At 35.9% G+C, this 17336-nt stretch overlaps 1 protein-coding gene across 3 annotated transcripts in view; it reads right to left on the minus strand.

The window, feature by feature from the left end:
* LOC122800063 (rho GTPase-activating protein 7-like) overlaps nt 1-17336 on the minus strand; it is a 988694-nt gene that overhangs the window by 200453 nt on the left and 770905 nt on the right. For all 3 annotated transcript variants that reach the window (XM_044069557.1, XM_044069559.1, XM_044069558.1), the window contains 2 exons: nt 13477-13633; nt 9674-9872 (listed from right to left, as the gene is read on the minus strand). In XM_044069557.1, coding sequence (XP_043925492.1) covers nt 9674-9872; nt 13477-13633 — 356 coding nt within the window. The remainder of the gene's footprint in view (nt 1-9673; nt 9873-13476; nt 13634-17336) is intronic.

The following is a 17336-nucleotide window of genomic DNA, read 5'->3' on the forward strand; positions in this document are numbered from 1 at the left end:
GATTTCTGTGGCATACCAGACTCCAAAACGGCCTTGGTAGAGGTCTGCGTAGATATTGTATCAGGCATCAGGGGCTGCAAAACCACCTCACTGAATTCTGGAGAACTGACGGCCTGCTTAGCGGTAGCATCGTCAGAAGGCTTAGTCTTGTGTGGTCTGTCTCTATCTTTATCTCTACATTTTTTAGGTATGTCTATTTTTTTTGGCTGATGGACGCCATTTCGGAATGCGAAGACTGAAGGTAAAAATACCCATCTACAATAAGAGCTCTACCACGAATGGTTCTCACATTAAAGAAGGCACAGAACCAGCAATGGGGACGTCGTGGTCTGGGCCTAAACAAGTGATGCAGTATGAATGAAAGTCTTGGTGTGGGATCTGCTTTCCACAGGCGAGACAATTGTTAACTTTTTCGGGCAATGGTTAGTTCAAGAAAAAATTATCCCCAGTGGGGGTACTTAGCTTTAGACATTTTCAGCTGTAATTCAAACTCTGGTAGTGAACGACTGGCACACTTATGAATTGCTTCTGCTACGGGCTCCATGGCAAGAAAGACTGATGTAATGGCATCGGCTGCCTTGCTTTATAGCACTAACACTCTGACGTCAATCAGCAAGCAACATCAGCTGATGCAGAAAAACATTGACTCTGGTATTTGGGCCAGCTGAGGCCTACCACAGCAGGGATAACATACAAGTGATGACTGTAACAGTGAAACAAGAAAAACATCAACAGTTATAATGCCTCTTTAGAACAGTAGAATTGTAACTGACCCTGGAAATCATTGTCTCACTAAATTTACTGGTATCATCTGTAAAATAATGGAGCAAATCTTAGTCTTATTAACAGTTATAATGGTAGATTACAAACACCTAACCTTAGTCAGTATGGTTTTATGAGGAGGAGCTCTTGCTTGATGTATTTGAGGGTGTGATTCATTCCATTGATTTAGGGATTTATGTCCATGCCACTTATCTTGACCTTGCTGTGGCATTTGATATAATTCTTCATACAGGCATTGTTGATATACTTAACAGCTTAAATGCTAACTCCTATACATTATGAACTGCTATTTGTTTTTCTGACCATATACATAAGGTGAAAGTTGGTGGCATTTTCCCATTTAAAACATTCATCACTAGTGGAGTCCCTCAGGGCTCATTGTTGGGTTTCCTTCTCTTTAGCATCTTCTTCTGTGATGTGAAGACAGAGGTACAGATTTTGTAGTTTACCATATTTGCAAATGGGCAAACTGGGTGCAGTTATTGACTCCCTCCGCTCCCACATATTTTGTATTCTTCAACAAGGACCATATAAAGAGTGCACCTGGTGTTCTGTCCATGACTTTAGAGTTAATGCAAAAAACATAATGAAATCATATTTGAAAAACAAGTCTTTCCCACTGATAATCGCATACCCCACCTAAGGTCACAGAGTCTCTAGGGATCTAGTCATTTTCATTAAAAATGAACATATCTTTGATCATCAAGTGTGAGTTATAGTATGGAGTTTTCTTCATTGCCCAATCAGTAATCAAAGGTATATCACCAAGTTCCAAAGAGGCCTTAGCTCCTCCCCCATATTCTTCCCTTGTTAATCTGATCATTGAATGTAATGCCCTGACTGTTAGGTATCTTGGCTGAAAAGAGTCCTTGGACAAGTCCACTTACTTGGTTAACAAATGTTAAATAAATCAATACATATCACAGCTTAAAAAACTCAATATTTCCTAAGAGAATCAAAGGACTAGGCTTCCTTAGCTGGATAGATTAAACATTTTTTTTTAATTTTCACCCTGTCATACAGATTCCCACATAAAAAGCTCTGTCTTGGCTTTTGGGCCATCTTGTTTTACTAGTTCCTCTCTACCTCAAAAATACTGGCAATGTTAGAAACACTCCTTTCAACACTATTGACTTACATTGTAAAATACATGACTACTTACAGGGATAGGTTCATTACTCAGAGGATTATCTACCTGTGGAATCCACTTCCCTTGCATGGTAAACAGTGTAATACCTTAGCCTCATTCAGATAGGATCATAGGATCATATGAGATTACTAGGCTATCAACCTGGAGGTCATTTTAAGTCTAGCCGTTTCAACCCAATGTAGTACCATACAGATACTAGTCAATACACAAAACTGCATTTAGTGATGACTGCCCATGTCCAGTATGGTTGTGGGCACTATCCCTGGTAAGAATTTATGGTGCCCCATCCACCCAGGTTAATCTTGAACAGTGTCATACAGGCACTCAGTTTCACATGAATTGGTAGCCTGTTTCAAAGATGTGGTAGTTGTTGGGAAATACATCTTTCCCTCCAGCATGTCCTATTTAAGTCGCAGGCCATATTTAGGTCCCTGAAATGGGTAGCTCTAGACCTATTTGATATGCAGTAAGTTCATTAGGTTTGGGTCTTGGGGTACTCTGTAGGCCAGGCATAAGTCTCCCCTAAGAAGTTTATATGATACGGAGTATAGTGACAAGAATTCTAGTCAGTCCATGTAAGGCACATGCTGGGGGCATTCCTGATGACTGGATAAACTGACTTAAATTTATCCCAGGGATAAGTAGTTTAGCCCTTATGAAGAAGGGCAGTAAACATACCCTAGGATGCATAGCTAGACTATTTATGGTTGCACAAACTGCCTGCCTAATATTAACTTATGAATGTTTAATGCTTTTGGAGGACACAAATATTTTCTTAGGTGTTAAAATGATACAGAGATCCAGAACTATTATTAAACAGACTCAGATTACAGATGGTATTGTGTATGACAGTAAATAAGGTGCTCCAAGAAGATTAAATAGATAAATAAAACTTGTAAAATACAATCAGAGTAGAAGTTAAAAAAAAAACTCATAATTTGGTACATAATATTTCAAATACTTTTCCAGTCATTATGCATGTCCTTAAAATTATTAGAAAATAATTTGTATACACTGATTTTTTTAATATATTTCTTAAAGGAAGGCCCAGTATGCAGGAATTTCATTAAAACTGTAATATTTATAATATTATAATAGTGATCTTTTTGCCTCTAAGTTAATTTTTAATATAGATTGTTGCAAAACAGTTTATCTTGTATAATTTGAACATTACTTGCTCTAGTACCAGTTTGAACCATAACTTATAAAGAAACAGACAAGTGCCAAGTTGTATGCATAATACCAACATTTAAATTCTAAAAGGCTGAATAGGTTGGAGGAAAGGATGGAAATTAAGTAGTTTACTTTGTAGAGGTTAAATGTGCATTATAAAAGTATTATGACTTGAGTACATAACTTTTTTTTAAAGAAATATCTGTAAAGTCAAGTTCCAATGCTGGGTAAACACTGTCATTTTCAGGTATGATACAGAATCATAATTGTCTAGATATAGTAAGGCCTTACTGAGTCTTATTATGGTGGCTGCCAAAAAAGCAATTACTAGAAAATGGAAATCAAAGTCGAAACCAACTGTATTAGAAGCAGGGAATACATTGACAGAGATAAAACAACTGGAAATGGATTCTTTAGAAAAAAGGTAGAAGCAAATTACATAAAAAAGGGAATTGTTGGAACAGTACATGTAGAATGACATTCTTGAGGAGGAATGAGGTCTAAAAGAAGGTAGGATTTGAATGGCTATGTAATATTTGACTGACACTGGCTGGAAAGATTATAAGTGATGTATTATGTTTGGAACTAAAAATATGTCAATATGGTTTGTTTTCATTTATATAAGTATACAATTGCCTACATCAAAAACGATAATTTAATAAAGATGTTTCTTGTTAAAAAAAATGTCACTTGAGTGAATCGCATCAACATCTTTCCAAATGAGTAGCAGAAGTGGTGGTTTAAAAACTAGATTACATAAGAGTATATATCACATAGTTACTGGTTTAATGGGTTACAATACTTGTCTAAGTTTCATAAGATTTAAGTATTCTCCCTATATTAAGATTATGTTATCAAATATTCCATAGAGTAAGATCCATCACATATTTACACTAGCCAGGTATCCTAACAACAACTTGTAGTAGTGAGAATTGTTGAAGATAACAGCTACTGCAAAGGATTTAAGAACTGAAAAATTATGGCAGTTAATCACGTTCCACATACTGACGCATTTATATCGAGAATGATAGGTTGAACAGGTTACTCAATTTTGAAAAATCCCAGTTCCTTTAATAAGCTTTGGAAATGATTGATAAAGATGTATTAATGTCTTATTTATCTTACATTAGGAAAGCTGGACGAATGGAAGAAAAAAGCAAATTATACATTTTTAAATCACTGCCTGCTAGGACTGCATTTATGCAGCTGCTAATTTAAAGCATTACTTGTGAAGTAAGGCTGCGCGACATATTCAAACGACACCTTATGACTAATTCCCAAAATAGCTTTACTACTGATATGATTTCTAGAAGATATTTTCCCTGAATATAGACCAACCAAACCTCTCTTACTGGCAAGACCTTTGCTAACTCTAGTGGATTTTAAAACAGAGTGATCAAGGGCTGCCATGAAACAGTTAGTGGCGCTATTTTCTTTCTAATATCTTAAATCTTTCCCTCATCTACTTAGCTGAATATCTGTGCACACTAAATTCCTTCAGTTCCTCCAAAGAATCTCTACAACACAAATTAATATAAATCACTATTTGATATCTAAGACACTATATCCTATAACTTTGTATGCTAAACCTCTGGCCATACCCTTACTAAGTCTTCTATTTTTTTTCTCTCCAAATATAGTTAAGCAATTCAACTCTTACTTCATTCAGATAGTAGTATATCTTCCTAAGGACTCAATCTCTGCTACTAATTACTTTCAATTCACTCTCTACTACATACATTAAAAGCTCCATTCAAAGTTAAAATCTATCACCTTGCTACTAACAACTTACCATCTAAATTTTTAAAACTTGCAGCTGATGCCCTGGCTTATCCCATATCTGTCCTCATAAGTCACTCAATACAAGAAAAATGTGCATCCATTCTTTGGAAAAAAAATCATACATCCTCCTACTCCACAAAGGAAGAAACTACACAGAACTTTCTAACTACAGTTCTATTGCCATCCTGTCAAAACTAGCTAAGATGCTTGAGAGGTCTATTCAAGATGAGCTCCTTAATTACATTACTGATGATAAACTACTAACGCCCTCACAGCATGGCTTTTGTCCCCATTGTAGCACCACTGTAGTACTTTTAGGCATCATATTCACTATAAACCAAAAGTGAAATGAAGGAAACATTGTCTCTGCTGTTTTCTTAGACCTGTCAAATTCATTTAATATGGTCTACCATCCCTTCCTCTTACAAAGACTCCTTAAGTTTGGACGTGGTACATCTCTACTTTCCTGGTTCCATAGGTACCTCTCTTATAGATACCATGCAGTAAAATAGCTTTATACCTATTCCTCCTTTCCTTCTGTTACAGTAGGCATACCTCAGGGCCCAATATCCAGACCTTTTCTCTTTAACGTCTTTATAAATTACTTCTACAGAGCAAAAATAAATAAATAAATAAATAACATGGTACTCTTGTTTATTTATGCTGATGACTCGCTATTAATTATCAGTGACACCAACCTCCACTCACTAGAGCAAAAAACACACGACTTTAACCAATTCTCAACTCTTTCTAGCCCCCCCAAAACCCCCAAACGAATGCTATTCACCTCTAAGCACAATAAACCTGACAAAACCCAATTCTCTGTCACCTCCCCAAACAATACTAATATTGAGCTTATATCATCTACTAAGCTATTAGGGGTAACCATTCATGAAAACCAGAACCTTAATATATACATTAATGATATAGTGAAGAAGACTACCAAAAACTTTGAGCCCTATATAGAGCTACACCCTACTTTACTAGTTACATTTGGAAACATAATTCAACTTTCTTTATCCCTGCCTTGCTCTTAACCACTCCCATTCTGACTAACTTACATGGAGCAGCAACCAGTTTACAACAAGAATATTAGAACAAAATAGCAAAATTTGCACCAACAAATCTTGGAAAACCACATTTTTGCTTGGCACTTAACAACTTTCCTAGCTTGCGCTTCTTCAGCACACAGCCTTATCCAACGTATCATATTTCACAACATAATCTACAGTCCAACACACTGCCCTAGCCTAAATAACGCCCTACAACTATACTCTCCCAATAGAGGTATTTGAACTACTGATAAGCTTCCTCTGGTAATGACCGTGTCCAATAATCATGTGTGTGACTGCCTTTACTCCTCTTATGTCTATAAGATTTGGAACCCTTTACCTTTTGAAATTAAGCAACTGAACAAACGCAAATCCTCTAGAAACCATCTTAAGCACTATCATAAAAGCAGGGGGCTATGTCCCTCCTCCACCCCTGACTAACCAAACTGCACTATACCTACTCTACCTGCTCTCCCTAGTCTCCCTTGCCTCCTCTTGGCACAGCTGTCTGTCTTTCTTTACTGTCTACCTACTCTACAAATGATCACTTTGGTTGTACCAAAATGGGTCTGAGCTCTTCATGATACCCCACTAGCTCTGCCTCAAAAATCATGCTCTATTTCTTCTTTTTCTTCTCCACTCTCTCTATCTCAACTTATAAACGTTAACTTTTTAGTTTATTTATTTTTCTCTTCATATCTTTAGTATGTACGCATTTATATCTCAAACCCCACCACCTGCTCAATTGGTACTATTTGATGTAAGTTATAAATTGCCTCTGTAACGGCATCTTATATTTCTATGTAAAAGTTTTTTTTTTTACTTGATATGTGTGAAAATGTTTCTTGGTAATTCTACCTTGAATTTATTGTAAAGTGTTTTTGAATCTTTTTCTCTCTGGGTATCCACTGATGTTTCTGATAATGTACTTTGCAACTGTAAATGTGACCTTATATATAAATGTATATTAGGTGTATTTGGAGCTTTTCTCCCCAGGTCTCCCCTGAAAAGAGGTCACATTTCTGGCTAGTTGGATCAACCTGGTAATCAAATGCCAATAAAATAAATAAATAAATAAATAATATTATATTATATTATATTATATTATAAAGGAAGTCAATTTTTATTTCATAATTTTGTGTGCTGTAGGTAGCCAAACACTGAGTGATAATAAATAAGAAAGCAAATTTTCCAATACAATAATTGGGGTATAATGTAAAAATTCAGGTCTAAGTTAGAGTAAGTCTAGAATACTTTGATATAAACTTCTCCATGATTTTCTTCAGTCTCTATTTTTTTTTCTTGAACTTGGAAGAAAACTTGTGTGCATTTAAATTCTTGGTTAAACAGGAAGAACACCTTGATGAGGAAATCTTTTACAGATTAGTCCATGGAGTTGTTCTATATAGAACTTTACCGAAAGAAACTATTATTATAAAGAGTAATGTATTATCTTTAGTTGTGAGGTCCAACCTAAACTTTAAGACTCTTTAGTTGTGAGGTCCAACCCAAAGTTTAAAGCACTTCACCTGGACAAATCGTGGGCTTCCTAATGAAATGTCAGGACTTGCAATGTTTAGTTCTGAGCATTCAAGGGGGGGTAGTAAGACTGAAATTACAGGGGAAGAGCAAATATTGAACATCCTTTAAGCTTGTTTTTTTTTTTTTTTTGCAGGGGGAATCTACCTCCACCCCAATGCAGGGGCAGGGGACAACCCCCCTCCACTTCCTGAATTTATATACACCAATTCTGAGATCTTCATACTGCTGAGAAAGGGAAAGGGACTATTCTGAGAAATGGCAATCTCAGATTTACTATATGTAAGTCTAGGTTTTTGGTCATTCCCTCTACACATTTTTTGACTTAGCATTGCAAGTCCCTAATTTGGTAATTTATTTTTTGTTTATACTAGGTGGAATTTTACTAGAATTGGCACCATATTGTGTAATAAAATCATAATTTGATTGGTAACAAGGACTGTTAAGTAGAGAAGTGCATTTATTCATATAAGGGGAAGGAATGTGAGTCAGATATGATGTTAATATGTGATTGTGGCACTAGAAAACTTATATTTGAGGTGGCCTGTTAGATACAGTTGATGGATTCAGATGACAGTATAAAGTAAATTATTTGAGGATGGATGAGAATAGGGAAAAGATGAGAAGCAAGGTGAAACTGAACACAGTGAAGCAGAGTGGACCAGGGCCTGCATGCACCAGTCCACCAAAAACTATCATAAGGTTGTGCAAGAATAGACCTGCATGAATATTCCAATCCAAACAAATAAGATATACTGAAGAAATTAACAAGTGGTGACATATATACTTCATTGCCTAAGGAGGAAAGAGGATAAAGAATTTAAGTAAACCAAGGAGAGAAGAAACATTTGTCCCCATTTCATCAGTTGCAGATAGGACAGTGCACCTAACAGAAAGGCACTTCTAAGATGACTGCACAGAATTTTTTGTTGAACAATAAAAGAGGGGGACCAGGAAGTTACACAGTTAATAAAGGTTTGAACATAGTTGCTTTTCAATAATCAGTTATGGAATGAAAAACAGTTTCAGTCTGGCAAGATGTCCCTTGTTAATGAACATGACGATGAACAGTCAAAGTACGGGAGGTAAACTGAAATGTAACAAAACTTTACTGGCAAATGCAAAGAAGAAAAGGCAAAGAGTATGACTTCTGGTGTTATGTGATTAAGGGTCCACATAAGAATGTTTGGTAGAACAACTACCCGTCAGATTGTACTAGTTATCAGAACTGATTAATATTTTTTGACATGCTGTTTTTGTGAAAGTATAAACTGATTATGCTTAAACTGAAGCTGATAAAGTAGCATATTGCTAGGTTACTCTAGTAAGGACCCCCTTCCTATTTCAATATCTACTGATAATACTTAGTGTTCCTGCTAGGTGTCATGCTTTGTGGTGAGCCAAGTCCCCTCCCTTCGCCCATGATACTACTGACTCCCACCTTCTGTGGCCAGGTCCTACAGACACCTAAGATGGTACTCAAACTCTGGTTGCTTTCACCCTAGTCAGGTTTTTTCATTTGTTCAATGGAAATGGCAACAAACCAGACACCTTCAGCCTCTAACACAGCATCTGTTTTTTTTCCCCAAAATGGAAATCACATCAGGAAAGAAAGAAAAGGGCTTTCAGTTGCCTTACTTACTACATTCAAGAACAACATAGTTAATTTTTATTGTTTGTGTTATTTATCAGTGAAAGGCAGCAGAGCTTCTGATTATTACCAAATGAAGATGTATTGTCTTAAAATGTTGCTTTAAACTATTTGGCAATATTTGTAACATTAAATGCACAAACTGTATTCTAAGACATATATATATATATGTGTGTGTGTGTGTGTGTGTGTGTGTGTGTGTGTGTGTATGTACATATTATATATATATGTGTGTGTGTGTGTGTGTGTGTGTGTGTGTGTGTGTGTGTGTAGTATGTATACATATGTGATAACTGAATGACACTATACAGTGACTGAATCTCATGGGCAAGTGCCACAAATACTAGACTGTTTTAAAAGAATATAAACAATAATTTAAATTAAACAGGAAAAAAATAGCACTTATTATTAATATACAAGCACATTTTATTTCATGTTAATGTCTTGAGCATCATAATACTGTATGAAATAAATAATGTAGTTTTATCACATGATAATCACAACATTACAAGAAACAGTGGACAACATAAGGGTGATACTTACACTGATAAATGTGAAGGAATGACTCACAGAGTCTGCTAGTAAATATTGGCTCAGGAAGGTCACGAAAGTACTGCTTTAGCATATCTGCCACATCAAATGCTGACTGTCCTTCATAAGTAGTGTTCTCTGGATCAGTGTCATTCATTTCCCTCAGAGCCTGGATCCTGGACTTTACACCTGACTTACGGAAAAGTCCCACCTTTGAAAGAATTCCATCAATTAGAATTTATTCCTGCAGGGCTGTGCAGCCTGTCATATTGTCTCTACAATATCTGGGTTAATGAACTGTTCAGCTTACTGCTTAATCATGTATCCACTATTGTTTTACAGGGAAATGCCTGTTAATAACTTGTTCTAACATTATAAACAGAACACAGCTTTTTACTTACTTTGTTGCTGTTCTTTAATATTTTACACAAGTAAGCATCACAAATCAGTCATAAAATGCACTGCTTTCCAGAGATTTTAATCTGTAATATCAGTTTATATAAATAAAAGAAGAAATCAACCCAATTTAGCAATTTAAAAACAGCAAATGCAGAACACAACGTTTAAAAAGGGAGACCTCTATAAATTTGTATATACACTCTGTCCAGTAGATCACTTATACAGGTCTGCACTGCTACTGTACCCTACCTAGACATGTACACTGCTACTTACCAGAGCTTGGGACTGTCTAGTTTTTCAAGCAGCTACTTTGTCTTACTGGTGTCCACCCCCCCCCCCCCAACTCAGCATGCTGTCACATGCTCCATACGAAATATCAGCTCACATATAATGATACTCAAAGCAGCAGCTGTTCATTGTTCCAAGGGGCTCAATCTACACAAAGTCTATGTTCCACAAACACTGCCATAACCTCATCACTCTGTATCCTTCTCCATTACCTTTTGGCAAGCCAAACTCCACAATAAGGCACACAGTTACTCTGCTTGTATAACTGTATTCTTATATGCTGTCTAGCTCAGGCTTGTAGTGTTCTGGCACTGTGTCTCTTCATCATAAGTTCTGTAGCATAATTCACGATCTAAAGTGTTAATATTAGATATTGTCATTTCTAATGTAATTTTTCCTGCAAGTACCATGACTTTCTGTTTACCTTGTCACAAAACCACTGCTTTTTAAGGAGCTGGAAATGCACAGGGACACAATGATATTGCCGTATTGCCCCTCACTGTTTACTTATTGCAGGGTTCTCAGAGAAGCACATTTTCTGCTCTGATTTTAATTCCTACTTTACTTTTCCCTACCCTTTCCTCATCTCCCCCTCATACCATACAGTGTACTTATTGCCTATAAACTACCCAGACTGGTCTGAGGCCAGCCCTTCCCAAAATGTCGGTTTTCATTTCTGATCATTGCTTTTCTCTTTACTTCTGGAAAGACTAGGCACTTTTTCTTATTGACATTTTTATTTCCCAGCCTGTCTACTACACTAATACTACCTTTTGTGCTACATCAATACTTCGCAGGCTACCAGTAGGTTATGTTTTCTTCTGGGTTATTTTTGCCCTTAGTCTTGTCACTTCATGATGGGCATTCTAATAGTCTCTCATGCTAGAAATGTTTCCCTTCTGTTGGGACATCCCACTGTTTCTTTTTGTTGCTATGTCCTTGGTAGTATGAGTTTTCTTACTCCGTTAACTTGCAGATGTTTCCTCCTGACTTCATTTCAATGTCATTTTACTATTTTTTTTTAATGATGTGCTGTTTTCCCAGTGCATCAATTTGTAAAGTTGGCTTTGTTATTTTAATGACTGATATATCCTGTGCCTTATGGCCCAGCTCATGGCTGAAAAGTGTCCATGGACCAACCCATTCACTTAAATTAACAGATAAAGAATGAGAGAAACAAACAAAAGTGTATTTATGAATATGATGACAATTAGACTGTTGTAAAAAAACATGGAAGAAAACACAACAAATCAAGAGCTGCCTTGTACACTCTACTCCTTTCTGATGTGTACTTGTCACTGTATCCTCACATTTAGGAAAAATCAGTCACTAATCTTAGGAGTCTTCATTTTAGGCTGGAAAGGTGAACATTACTATAATCTGATGTTATAATTTCAATTTAATCTGATTAGTATAATATGCATCTGAAGCAAACTTTTTTTTTTGGTAAGCCACTCTCTAATAGCTTGTATCCTCACTGACAGAGAAAATCTTTAAAATCCCTTTTTTGATTCCTTCCATTAGTGATTAAGTGTCACTTTGTACAGCAGAGAAAGGCTGCAACTATCTTCATTGATATCAGAACATTTATAAAGGACTCTACGTTAAGGCACAGAGTTTCACTATTTGTATAATCATCTTCTTAGATGCTGTCTAGTGTGTTCTTACTCACTTTCTCCTCACATTTCACTATCAGACTGGGCCTCCCTAAACAGAAATGATGGTGACACAGCCCTTCAGCTCCCGTCAAGCACACCTATACTTCTGCAAGATAAATGCTCTGTTTAACCCCCCCCCCCCCCAGATATGAGTAGCTGGTGCTAGAAATGGATAGCTCATTAGAGAACTTAATGAAACAAAACAATATGTCACCACACTTCTGCTACAATTGCTGTACAGTGTACCTTTCTGCTGATGGACACTGCAAATTCTGCTACGCACTCCTGAAAATGATAATGTACTTGATTTCAGGCTCATGTTAACTATCTTCCTGATTTCAGTGCATTGGGGGTGGTGTTCATTATCTTACCTGCGCTACTATGTGACCCCTAAAATTTGCTATTCTCTACCCGGGGTACCTGTGAGTTTCATGTAGATGTTAGAATACTGTTATTCAATGTATTGTAGGCTATCTCTTTAATACTGCTTTATTTGTAATATTTCACTTGCTTTCTTGTGCATCTTACATTTCTCCTTCAGTACATATAACCATAGTCTGTGTTTTGATATAAAGTTTAAAATATTGTTAATGCCTATAGCAGAACCACAAAGTAATACCTGAATACTCTGCAATGCTACTTGCACTGGTGATTAATCTCACATGGATGTCCTCTTTAACCAAGCCTTGAATCTACAGGACTAACCTGTTTAACAAAATTCAGTCAGTTAATTAGCCAAATTCTGAAGCTTTAAAGCTACTGGAGTTTTAATCAGTACTATAGCTGTACTAGATTTTGTGATTAAAACAAAAAGAGGTCAATACCCTGGTAGTAGCCTTTTTCGTCAGAATACAGCCTTCCCTTCTGAGTAAGTCTGAAGAGGTCTGGAAAAGGAAGCCATGCTAATTCTGACTAGTCTGAGCATGCCAATCTGCCTTGTACTTTCTGACAAATTCTTGTTACCTCTGATGTTTGACCTCTTTATTTCACTTAGTTATATCCATATTGTTAAACTTCACAAATCCCCACTTTCTTCCTCAGAATTCCATCTAGCCAAGTTAAAGCTCTTAACAACAAACTCCTGAAGAAATATTGTCCTGGCACTGGTGGTTGTCATGTTTAAGGAATTAAGCTTTCAGCCCCTGATCCCTCACTCATTTCTTGATATATGCCCAGGATTTACTGTAATTAGTTAGAGCCTCTATGAACACCTGCAAGGACACAGAATGGCTTCCTAACATCCTGATCTTCTGATTCATGCAGCTTGCATAAGAATTGAACCCAGACCTTTTCCTGATTCAAATTATCTCACCTTACATGATCATCGCTACAGAAGTCCATGTTGGTCTGGTTAGGTCCATTAAATAAATGGTAGGCATTCTGTGGCCCAGGCTAACATGATATTATTAAATGACAATCAAATATCCCTTTTACTTTTGCTTTCATATAAAATATATACAGGGACCTCACCTGGTCTAAGCAATGATTTCGTAGGAATTCCATAGCCTGTAGAATACTGTGTGGTAAAGGACGACCAGTTCTCTGAACATTCAAAAACAGTGGGACCCCAAATACACCTCTGTTTCCATAGTCAATGGTCTTGATTTTCCTTGCTTTAGGAATAGTCCTAGGACAGAAGTACACAGACATTTACAATGTTAAGCTACATCCATGAATAAAACTACTTATGAAAGAACTTTACAAAGTATGAACATACACTGCCATATCAGCCACAGTTTTCAGAGGATAACTGTTCTGTGGTTATGCCCTGTCACTTACACAAGCTTTACTTTCATTCCACCAGAAAACAAATTGCTTACTGGGTTTCGTTTCCTAGAACTGCTGGTGTGTTTTGGCCTGGCATTTTACTTGTTGGTATAGTCTGATACACTGATCATTTACTTATTTGGACAGAGCTATCAGCAACGGTCATGACATTGAGACAGAGAAGCTCTATCCTGAGCATCATTGCTTTGAAATTGCTTAGTTCAACACTACACAGCTACCCTTTAGTTTTGTATATGTTGTGACCTTAATTATCTTAGACTGTTAATTCATCTATAATTCAATTTTTGTAAGCTTTTGCAGCATGACATAACCTAGCTTGTAACAAACGAGTCCAGACTAAATTATATCAAAATGGAAGGCATTTGTTGAATGCTGTGTGAGAAGTAAATGGTAAGGAACAATAGATATGGAGTGTATGAAGTGTGGCAATTATACTCTGATAGCCAGAAAAAAGATAAATCAGTTAAGCACTACTATAGTACGAGACCTGATCTTAACAAATGTTAAGAACCCCCTGCTTAACTTGTTAAGGTCAAGTCTTGTGACAGGCAACCAAATCTACCAGTACTGATGAGAAAACAACAAAAAAAATTGTTTCTCCCTGCTGTCTGCGCCAGTAACAGGACCCTGACTTCCAAAAGCGAACACAACAACCAAACTGTAAAAGGTGTATCAGATCCAAGTGCCAAACCACAAACCACAAAAACAAATGATTTAGCGCTTTCATCCACTGATTTATTCTGTGAACTTCTTCAGAAAAAAAGGCAAATTCCACCCAAACTTCCTTTTATAAAATATACACAGGATATGACATCATTAGTCGATAAAAATACATTATTAAATGTTTTTTTTTAAAATGCCACTGTACTTTTACATATAAATGTAACATATATCTATTAAATGTTTAGTTATTCAATAAAAAACATTTTAAATTAATGGACTCGTTTAGTCCCGGTGTTTGATCAGCCCCTAAAAATAATTGCCAGAATGTTTCTTTACGTTCCAACACATTATTCATATCCCCCCCCAAAAGTAATATTTTCAACTTTTTTCTACTACAAAAAACTAAATTTTTTTAAAATCAACACAATTTAAAGCATGCTTAGCAAGTGAGATGTTTAAATCCTTGTTTTTTATAGCCAAAGCATGTTCATAGACTCTACGTTTCAAAGTTCTCGTAGTTTTTCCCACATAGTAATGTGCACATGTTACACATTGTGCAGTATAATTCAAATGATGGAAAACATAAAGGAACTGTTAGCAATGAATCTACATTGCCTACAGTTCCTACAAGCATATGTACCTTTTTTCACACTCACTAGTCTCATTTTGGTGTCATCTTTTTTGCTTTCCTTTTCTAACATCAGTTTTATATTTACTACTCTTTTGTATGTAAATTTAGGTCTAATTCCAATTAAACTTACTAGGTCTTTATTCCCTAGTAGAACTCTCCAGTTATTCTCTATGATGGTTTTTATACTCCTCATCTCATTTACTATGGGTATAGGAAAGGCTATACTAAATTCCCCATACTTTGATGTAGAACATTTCAAATTTGAACTCACTTGTATATCTTTAGATGTTAAAATTGGTGAAGCAACTCCTTTTCTAAGTATTATAACTTCCTTTTCAATCTTTCTTAACCATTCTAAATCATACCCTCTCTGGAGGAATAATTTTCGTAAAAAAATGATTTCTGTCAAAAATACCTCGTCATCTGTGGTAAGTCTACTGAGGCGTATTATTTGACCTTTTACTACCCCTCTTTTCATGTGAGGGGGATGTAAACTTTCTTTGTGCAAATATTGGTTACCAAAGATTGGCTTTCTGTATACTTTACTAACAAACCTTTTTTGAACTTTGTCAAAACCTAAATGCAAATCTAAAAAAGAGATAGACTCCCCAAATCCACTTATTTTAAATTCTAAAAAAATTGTAGTGAGATTCAAATTCCTTACCATATCACAAAATTCTGCTTGTGTGTCTTTCCACAAGAAGAACAAATCATCAATAAATCTGTAGTATAACAGTATTTTAGAGTAACTGGAGTGCCCAATTAAAAACGTTAGTTCCCAATTTGCCATGACTAAGTTTGCAAATGCTGGAGCTACCCTCGCTCCCATGGCTACTCCAGAAATTTGCTGATAATAATTTTTATTAAATTTGGAAAAAATTATTTTCGAAAACTAATTCCATTAAGCTACAGACTGTATTCACTTTTGTGTTACCAAAATCAGTTTGCTCAGTCAAGTATTGTCTAAGATACTCTACACCTTCTTTTTGATTAATAGAAGTATATAAAGACTTGACATCTAAAGTTCCAAAGGAAATGTTACATCCCTCTCCATTGTTTAAATCTCTTAACATTTCCAACAATTGCCACGAATCTCTCAAGTAAAACTTGGATTTTTGAACAATAGGGTTAAGAATGTAATCTAACCAAATAGATATATTTTCTGTTTTAGACTTTTTAGCTGAAATTATAGGTCTGAAAGGTAGATTTTGTTGACACACCTGCACTTTGGGTATACCAACAAATGAAGCTATCTTAGGTTGATCTATTAATAGATAGTTGTAGCTTTCATAATCTAATTCTCCTTGACTGAACATGTCAAACAATAACATGTCTAGTTTTTGAAAACTACTCTTCACTTTTTGAACTTGAACCTTTTTATAAGTGTTGTGATCTTCCAACATGGTTAATAATGAGGTGTTATAGTCTTCAGTATTCATAACCACAATCTTTCCCCCTTTGTCTGCTCTCATTGTCCTTATTTTAGAATTGTTACACATTTTAATAAACTCTTCTTTTTCTCCTTCAGTTGAATTCTCTGAAAAATTTAAATGACTGATTTTTCTAAAATCTTTCTCACAAAGATTTTGAAAGGCTTGAAGAGTATAATGAAGGGGTGGATTGAATGTACTAGGCTTTTTAGGTTTGTACACCGTATTGTATAATGACCTTTCTGATATTTCATGCACAATATACTTCAAATTTAACTTTCTTAGGTATAACCTAAAGTCTATCAAAAGTCTTCCCATATTCATACTATTATTAGGTATGAATGAAAAACCTTTGGTAAGAACATTAGTCAAATTCTTTGATAAAGAGACATCAGACAAATTAATGACATCAATACAATAATTACTTTCTTGTTCTTCATTTACCATTTGGTTTTCTTGTAAATCTTGCCCCTCCCCTTCCCTTTCCCCTTCCCTTTGAATTGTGTTGTATTGAACCATTTTTGAGTCTGTTTGGTCCTTTGTTCAAGGAAAAAGGGCCCTGATCTGAGCTTTGACCAGGCTGTGCTACAACCTGTGCAAAACTGGCCTTAGAATTAGTACCGGAGGGAATTGTTGTATTGTCCTTATTGGCAAAAATAGAGTGACCATTACTTCCCACCGTTTTCTCATTGTTTGTATTCAAGTTATCATCACTCACTCCACATTCTGCCACCACTAATTTTTGGTTGGAATTATTCTTTGTCTCTAAAATCTGCTCTGAGGAATTCGCAATGTCCATACTTTCTGTAGTTGTAGTC

This window comes from Protopterus annectens, chromosome 4.part0, assembly GCF_019279795.1.
Source record: "Protopterus annectens isolate FY-2018-M chromosome 4.part0, PAN1.0, whole genome shotgun sequence".
Classification (NCBI taxonomy): domain Eukaryota; kingdom Metazoa; phylum Chordata; order Ceratodontiformes; family Protopteridae; genus Protopterus; species Protopterus annectens.